The 8144-nt window shown below is 50.6% G+C and overlaps 1 protein-coding gene across 2 annotated transcripts in view; it reads right to left on the bottom strand.

Moving 5' to 3' along the window:
* The window catches only part of cemip (cell migration inducing hyaluronidase 1), a 64365-nt gene that overhangs the window by 30924 nt on the left and 25297 nt on the right, over positions 1–8144 (bottom strand). The window contains exons 2-7 of one of the 2 annotated variants that reach the window (XM_084682560.1): positions 7378–7596; positions 5581–6049; positions 2661–2798; positions 1933–2071; positions 1148–1384; positions 124–303 (exon numbers count right to left, since the gene is read on the bottom strand). In XM_084682560.1, coding sequence (XP_084538686.1) covers positions 124–303; positions 1148–1384; positions 1933–2071; positions 2661–2798; positions 5581–5638 — 752 coding nt within the window. In that variant the 5' untranslated portion in view covers positions 5639–6049; positions 7378–7596. The remainder of the gene's footprint in view (positions 1–123; positions 304–1147; positions 1385–1932; positions 2072–2660; positions 2799–5580; positions 6050–7377; positions 7597–8144) is intronic. The other variant, XM_084682561.1, reaches the window with a different exon arrangement.

Below are 8144 nucleotides of genomic sequence, written 5' to 3'. Positions count from 1 at the left end.
TGGGTAGGCCAGGGGAGGTTGGAGAGGAGCATGTTTGAAGCCCAGCTGTGGAAGCAGTATTAGTATGGTTGAGTTTGGGCATAGGGTCAGGTTTGGGTTCAGGGGTCAGGGGGGTCAGCGTACCGGAAGCCCAGCCGGTGGAGCTGCTGGCTGCCTAGTCTGCTCAGAGTCTTCTTGGCCGTGTCCTCCAGGTTGTTGGAGCCCTCGTCGTTCACCACCAGGGCCAGGATCTTCCCCGACTCCACCCCCTCCACACACTGCACCAGGCGCCGACTCTCCTCCTTACTGCGGTAGGTGTCAAACCTGGGGGAGGACAGACGGATGAGGGACGGAAGGGAGGAGAAGGGGGGAGAGATAAGGTAGAGGGAACGGCAGAACAGAAGGAAAGGTTTCGTGTGAGAAGCGATAGACAGAATGGAATGTCTCCAGTTTAACACGGGAGAGCACAGTCCTATACAACAGAGCTATGCGTAAAGAGCTGCTTACATCAAATAGTTAATGAGTGCCGAAGCCCAGATGAAGACAGACAGTCTGGCAGGCAGGATTGATTGTGCGAGGAAGTGCTTACCCAAACAAATAGTAAACACATTAGTCAATAAGATATTGGAAAATTGCCCTGCTCTGAAGCTCGGAATGTTTATTTGGCTGAACTGCTTTTAACTGTGTTTTTGATTGCTGTTTGCGCTTTGCATCTGCCATCATCTAAAATATTTTCTTAACCGGCAATTAAACCCTGTTTATGATGGTCATTATTCAACCAGGGAAGTGTTGAACTCTGAGATGGCCCTGGAGGAGGGAGCCATCTCCTGTCAGTCACACGCCCACCACCCCCACCACCCCAACCACGCTACCATCTCCAGGGAATCCAACGAGACACAGTCAAAACCAAATCCTGCAGATCAGCCCTGCACGCCCTCTTCCCCTCCACCCTACCCTGCACCCTCCCATCTCCACCCTACCCTGCACGCCCTCTTCCCCTCCACCCTACCCTGCACCCTCCCATCTCCACCCTACCCTGCACGCCCTGTTCCCCTCCACCCTACCCTGCACCCTCCCATCTCCACCCTACCCTGCATGCCCCCCCTCCACCTTATCCTAGACCTCCCTCCCCCCTCCTCCCCCCTCCCCCTCTCCCCCTCCATCCTACCGGTCCTGGAGCACCACCTCCCCAGAGTTGGGGTCGATGACATGGAGGATGATGCCTCGGTTCCCCCAGCCCCTCTGGAACTGGTAGGTGGTGTGGTTGGTGTCCCCGGGGCGGAGGGTCTGGTTGAGGAAGGTCCAGGAGAGCTTCTTCTGACCGTGGATCTCCAGGGTTCCTCCCGTCCCCACGCCCAGGTACTTGCGGCCAAAGTAGCTGTGCTCCGTGTCAACGTCATCGGACCTGAGGGGGAGGCGCTGGTTAGCACTATATGGGGGGTCAGATGGCTGAGCGGTTAGGGAATCGGACTACCAATCTGATCGGTTGCCGGTTCGATTCCCTGTCCGCGGTCTTGCTGCGGGGTCGCCAGTCAACACTAACTCCTGGTCCTTCTGGGGGTTGGCATCTGCAGGAGGCTTGCTGGGTAGAGCGTGCGCCGCGTAGGGTAAGGCCTTACCGCAGCGGCCCGGGTTTGATTCCAGCCTTTGCTGCATGTTATCCCCTCTCTGTCTCTCTGTCTTTTCTGTCCCTCTCTCCCTCCCTCCGTCTCTGTCTCTCTGTCTTTTCTGTCTTGTCTGTCCCTCTCTAACTGTCAATATAAAAACTTGATGTGGGGGGGGGGGGGGGTCTGGTTTGGGAGGAAAACAGGCTACACTAACTGCTGATCCTGCTGGCAGGTTACGACTGCAAGGAACACAAGGGGATTTGTTAAATGTGCCTATGGTCGGTAGGTAAGTACTGTATGGTGAATGACCTCACTGCATCACTTTACAAAGCACTTCTCGATGTACCTTCCGAATAACGAGATGGTGAGGTTGCCCTTGTATGGGCAATCAGGACTTCCTATGTGCAGTTCTCCACGGTGACCAATCAGGATGTGTTTGGTGCGCAGCAGGATTGGTCTCTTGGAGTCAGCAATCACCAGCTTACCTACAGAGGAGGGGGAGGGGAGGTAATGGGGAGGGGTGGGGGGGTGGAGAGTGACGGAGGGAGGAAAGGAGGTTTTTTGGGGGGAGTGAGAAAATGAGGCAAGGAGAGGAAAGGTAGGGAAAATTAGGAGGGAGGGAAGGTGAGGAGAGGAGGTGGGGGATGAGGAGGGGGGGTGAGGAGGGGGGAGGAGAGGTGAGGAGGTGGGGGATGAGGAGGGGGGAGGAGAGGTGAGGAGGATCTTTAGTGATGGTGTCTACTATCCTGGCATGTCTGTCATACTCCTGCCTCACATCACACACCATTTAGAACCCTGGTCAGGAGCTTCACACACACACACACACACACACACACATCTCTGGATCTGCATCTGGAACTCTATCTGACACTTGTGATATGAGGCTAGCCTGAGGTTAGGCATGGCTGCTTGGATTTAAAAGCGTGTGAGACACATGCAGTACCATGGCACGCAATTTAGGAATGGGTGGATGGATGAAATGGGGGGTGGAGAGATGGATGGAGAGATGGATGGCGGTTGGATAAATGGATGGCTAGATAGATGGGTAGCTAACAGATATGAAAGATTGATTACCTCCGTTGAGGATCTCTATGGAGTGGACGGTAGCTGACGAGGTCAGGAGAACCTTCCTGCCGTAACCGATGGTAACGCGGTGTTCCTGGTTGTGCCCAGGGGTCCATGGCTGCAGGCCTGGCTCCTTGTCTGGACACGCTGGGAAAGACGACCACAACACATCGTCACACATAGCCACACACACACACGGACGATAAAAGAGATGTCTAGGACAGTTCAACACAGACTTTGGGACAATAGACCATGACAATATAGACTGTATAACTAATACTTTTCAAACCTTTCTAAACTTTTTTCAAAACGTTTTGTAGAATTTTTTTTTTTAGAAAATATTTCTTAAACTTTTAGAAGAAAAAAAATTCAAAACCATTTTTAAACCTTTAGATACTTTTTTACCACAGCCACACCAATAAATGTGTTATTGTGCTTCCGGAAATATTAGACTTTATTTTTGTTTTAAGGAATATGCCGAAGTAATGCGTACGCAAGTTAACGCGGCAACATTTTATTTAAAATGTTCAATAATTTGTATAATTATTTACCAATATATATATATATATATATATATATATATTATTTTTTATATTTATTAAATGTTTTAGTTTGGCGGCCCACCTGCATTACCCTCGTGGACCACTAGTAAGACGCAGCCCACGGTTAGGAAATCGCTGCTGTGGACCAGCTAGAGTCAGTGTATTAATTCCTCCTCGGTTGGCCTTCTATGTCTGAGGAGCTGCAGAACACACAGACTCTGGTACTTCAATCTGGTTAACAGATCAGTCACTGTCATTGATTGGCCAGAGTTGTTATGGCAGTCTACATCTCCCCCTGGGATGATAGGGAATGATTGATTGGCCCAATCTGGCTTCTCTATTCCAAGAGCCAGGCTGTGATTGGCTCTGTCTGGGGTTAGGCAGTGTAAGGTAGAGATAGAGGTCACTAGTCTGACCACTTCTTCTTTTCTGGAGAACTCTGACCACAAGCAAACAGCTGATGGTCTGCAGATACAGCACTGCGGGAGCATAGTACACTCAAACACACACACACGCACAAACACACACAGACACACACACAGCACAAACACACACAGACACACACACAGCACAAACACACACAGACACACACACGCACAAACACACTCAAACACACACACGCACAAACACACACAGACACACACAGACACACACACGCACAAACACACTCAAACACACACACGCACAAACACACACAGACACACACAAACACACACACGCACAAACACACACAGACACAAACACACACAGACACACACAGACACACACACAGCACAAACACACACAGACACACACACGCACAAACACACTCAAACACACACACGCACAAACACACACAGACACACACAGACACACACACGCACAAACACACACAGACACACACAGACACACACACGCACAAACACACACAGATACAAACACACACAGACACACACACGCACAAACACACTCAAACACACACACAGCACAAACACACACAGACACACACACAGCACAAACCCATTTAAACTCCACAGTCTTTCCAAGAGAAACAAACCATCTCCTCGCTTCCACTGAGGCAGCACAGGGGGTTCCTGGCGGAGAGTGGAACCACTGCCTGCTTCTCTCTGTGTTCTCAGAAAACTCTGAACGACCCTGCCTCTCTCACACACACATGACCCAGACACACAGGTCAACACTTCCTTCACGGAGAGCACCCTCCATGTAAACACAACTCCTCTTTAGAGAACTGGGAGGAGAGGGACACTGGAACACTAACTGATACCTCAACACTTTCTTAGAACACCAGACTTCTGCTGAGCACGGTGGGTTGGCTGGAGGGCTGGAGTTTGCACAAAGACACTGGCAGCCACAGCAGACCGACCTCCAGAAACATGAACTTGAGTTCCTTGTATGGGAGCGTTGTCTGATCTGAGGCCAGAGTTTCTGTCACTAGAGCTAGTGATGTTGTGACTGTCTTACCTCGCCACAGATAGACGGCAACCGTTCTCTGTCATGGCTCTAAGCTGCTTTATCTCCTCTAAACTCAAACACACACGTGAGGGTTTCCCAGTCCTGGTCCTTCAGGACACTGTAGGATGATTCAAAGCTGGCCTGGCAGCAGATGCAAAGCCTTCGTGTTTATGGTTATAAAAAGCAACTCACTGCTCTGTTAAACTTCTGTTTGCAATTACAATAAAACTGCTCTGGAAGAAGGAGATTTTTTATATGATATATTTTTAAATGTGAATCTGTGCCACTGGGACACTGGCCACAACGTTAAGGTCCTACACACAACAACCTCACAGGCTCTCTCTCTCACACACACATACACACACACACACACACAGGCTCTCTCTCTCCCTCACACCCCCACAGACAGCTGACGGTTGTTGGGATAAGGGATGGACTCAGGTTGGCCGCATGCCCATTGGCAGGGGCAGCAGGAAAATCACTCTCTCTTTCCACCAACGTGGCGGACCGTGTGGAAGTGTGTGAGTGTGTGTGAGAGTGTGAGTGTATCTCTGAGGGGGTATTTGAGGCCAGCCTCACTGACGCCCTGACTCCAGGGGCCCAGGCCCACCCACTCTGGAGCATCCCCACATCCAGACTACTGAACCATGAAGCCTGAAGACCCTCGGCCCAGTCTGGGAGCTGCAGCTGGACCGGAACCTTCCTATCGTCTGCTCACGACCAGAACACCTGCTTCTCCCTGCTTGACTTTCACTAACACGTGGAGCAAGGAAACTCCATTATCAGCACAACTCTGTAACAGTTTTACAAGCTGTCATCACCGCTATCACTGCTCCTCTCTCTGCTATCACACGTCCCTCCTGTGAGTTCGGGGGGTCAGGGGTCAGGTCATTCTCGGGTCAGCTGTCCTACCACCTGCTCTGGGTGTTTCTCACCTGCCAAGACAAGGGGCCCCAGCAGCGGCACAGTCAGGAACAGCACAAAGATCTTCATGTCTCACAGTCCTCAGAGATAACCTGGCTCCTCCCTCTGGCTCCTCCCTCTGGCTCCTCCCACTGCTCTCCTTCTCTCCTCAGACTGGCGTCTCTCAGAGCGTTGCAGGTGTCCTTCACAGCTTCCCAGGTGTGTTCTCCTCCAAAGTGGGTGTGTCCTCTTCCAAAGTGGGTGTGTCCTCCTCCAAAGTGGGTGTGTCCTCCTCCAAAGTGGGTGTGTCCTCCTCCGAAGTCGGTGTGTCCTCCTCCGAAGTGGGTGCGTCCTCCCCTAAAGTGGGTGCGTCCTCCTCCAAAGTGGGTGTGTCCTCCCCCAAAGTGGATGTGTCCTCCTCCAAAGTGGGTGTGTCCTACGCCACAGTAGATGTGTCTTCCTGTAGACTGGGTGTGTTCGGTTCACTTCAGTGGAAGGCACCTGGGGCAGGAGTCACAAAACCAACTTGTTAATACCTTAATACATTGTGGCAAATCATAACGCACAGCCACACACACCCTCTCACTTAGTGGACCAAGAACAACACACGCTGCACACACACACACACACACACACACACTGTAGTCAGCGGTGGGTCTGATTTATTTTCTGTGTCATAGTATGGTAGATAAAGAGGGGCTAATCTGAGACAGGTTTAGGTTCAGCTTCAAACAGCTGGGTAGAGAACTTTGTGCTACTGTGAATCCTTCTCATCTCCATGGATCAAAGCTCTGGGGGGGGGGGGGGGGGGGGCAACCCGGGGGGGGGCACCCCAGAGGGGGCACCCCAGAGGGGGCAACCCAGCATAACAATAGAACACCTCAGTAGCTAGATGTGGTTACATAAAACATTACATAATCTAGGAATAGCGTGAAGCACCTTTGAGGATATTATTAGGTTAGATTTCACAGTATCTCTTTCCAGGGCATGGTACAAACACCAGTCTTTACTGGGCATGATGGAGTGGGTGATACTGTAGGCTGTGAGAGTGGACTGCTGTAGTGGAGTTGCTGCTGTGAGGCAGTGAACTGTTTCATTCTGATCCCTATTACTGTTACTGACAATCTCTCAGCTACCCTCCATCCATCCTACAACTTCCCTCCCTCCTTCACTCCCTCCCTCCATCCATCTCCTTGTCCCTCCCTCCCTCTTTCTCTCCCCTTTGACCCTGCAGTCTTCTGACTCTCATTATCTACAAGCCCTCATCAGCACCCTGCTCACACGCCAACGCTCACTTTCCAACCCAGATGCTGCTCTGCCTTGGGCTTGTGTGTGCGTGTCCATGTGTGTGTGTGTATGTGTGTGTGTGTGTGTGTGTGTACACATCTGTGTGTGTGTGTGTGTGTGTGTGTGTAGGTCACAGCTGTTTAATAATCATGTTCACAAACACTGATAAACATTCCACAGAGAGTACCATCTCTGCACGCTAGAATCATGGGAAGCATTCCCCTTTAGCATCCTAAAGTGTGTGTGTGTGTGTGTGTGTGTGTGTGTGTGTGTGTGTGTCTGCAGTGTGTGTGTGTGTGTGTGTTTGTGTCTGGAGTGTGTGTGTGTCTGGAGTGTGTGTGTGTGTGTTTGGTGTGTGTGTGTGTGTCTGTGTGTGTGTGTCTGGAGTGTGTGTGTGTGTGTGTGTGTGTTTGGTGTGTGTGTGTGTGTGTGTCTGGAGTGTGTGTGTGTGTGTGTGTGTTTGGTGTGTGTGTGTGGCTGTGTGTGTGTGTGTGTGTCTGGAGTGTGTGTGTGTGTGTGTTTGATGTGAGTGTGTGTATTACCCAGCAACATGGTATCTCATGTCGTCAGCAGGACCAAGGCAGATAGTCAGATACAGAACACAGGAAGGAAGGTTGTGGTTGCCAGGTTGGGTTTTAATCAACAAAAGAAAACCGACATCAGCGGTGATGACGTCATTGGTGGTGACATCATCGGTCCAGGATCCTGGTCTCCAGTCTGGGATGTCCGTAGGGCCCCAGCTGACATCAGAGAAGCAGACCCTGTGAACATGGCAAACCAACGTTAGTGAGAGATGAAACGAGTCCCAGTGTGCTGCCATGTGTCTACCACTGCTGAAGCATGCTAATTCCTGTGTTCAGAAATGGCTTTTTTATTATATTTTTCAAGCAATCAAAGAGGGAGTAGACACACACACACACACATTTCATCACATTCCCACACACACACATTCCCATACACACAATCACAGCCACACGTACACACACACACACAAAGGCGAAAACAGAAGCAGTGCTCACTGAAGTCTGGCAGTCATGCATTATTAAAAACACAAGTTGCTTCTCTGCTTGCTAACTGTTGAAAATGGTTTTCATGTCTCACCAGTACTCTGGCACACACTACGAGCTAGCTGTCAGACATTTGTGTCGTGTGATGTCAGTGATGTGTGAGTGTGTGTGTGTGTGTGCATGTGAGTGTGAGTGAAGCTTTGAAGCCAAGTTCTTATAACAAAACCCATCTCAAAGGTGACATCTCTACCATGACAGGATGTGCTGGTGACATCTCTACCATGATAGGACGTGCTGGAGAC

The sequence above is a fragment of the Hypomesus nipponensis genome, chromosome 19 (assembly GCF_054491055.1).
Source record: "Hypomesus nipponensis isolate SF chromosome 19, ASM5449105v1, whole genome shotgun sequence".
Classification (NCBI taxonomy): Eukaryota; Metazoa; Chordata; class Actinopteri; order Osmeriformes; family Osmeridae; genus Hypomesus; species Hypomesus nipponensis.
This window is presented reverse-complemented; position numbering and strand designations above follow the sequence as displayed.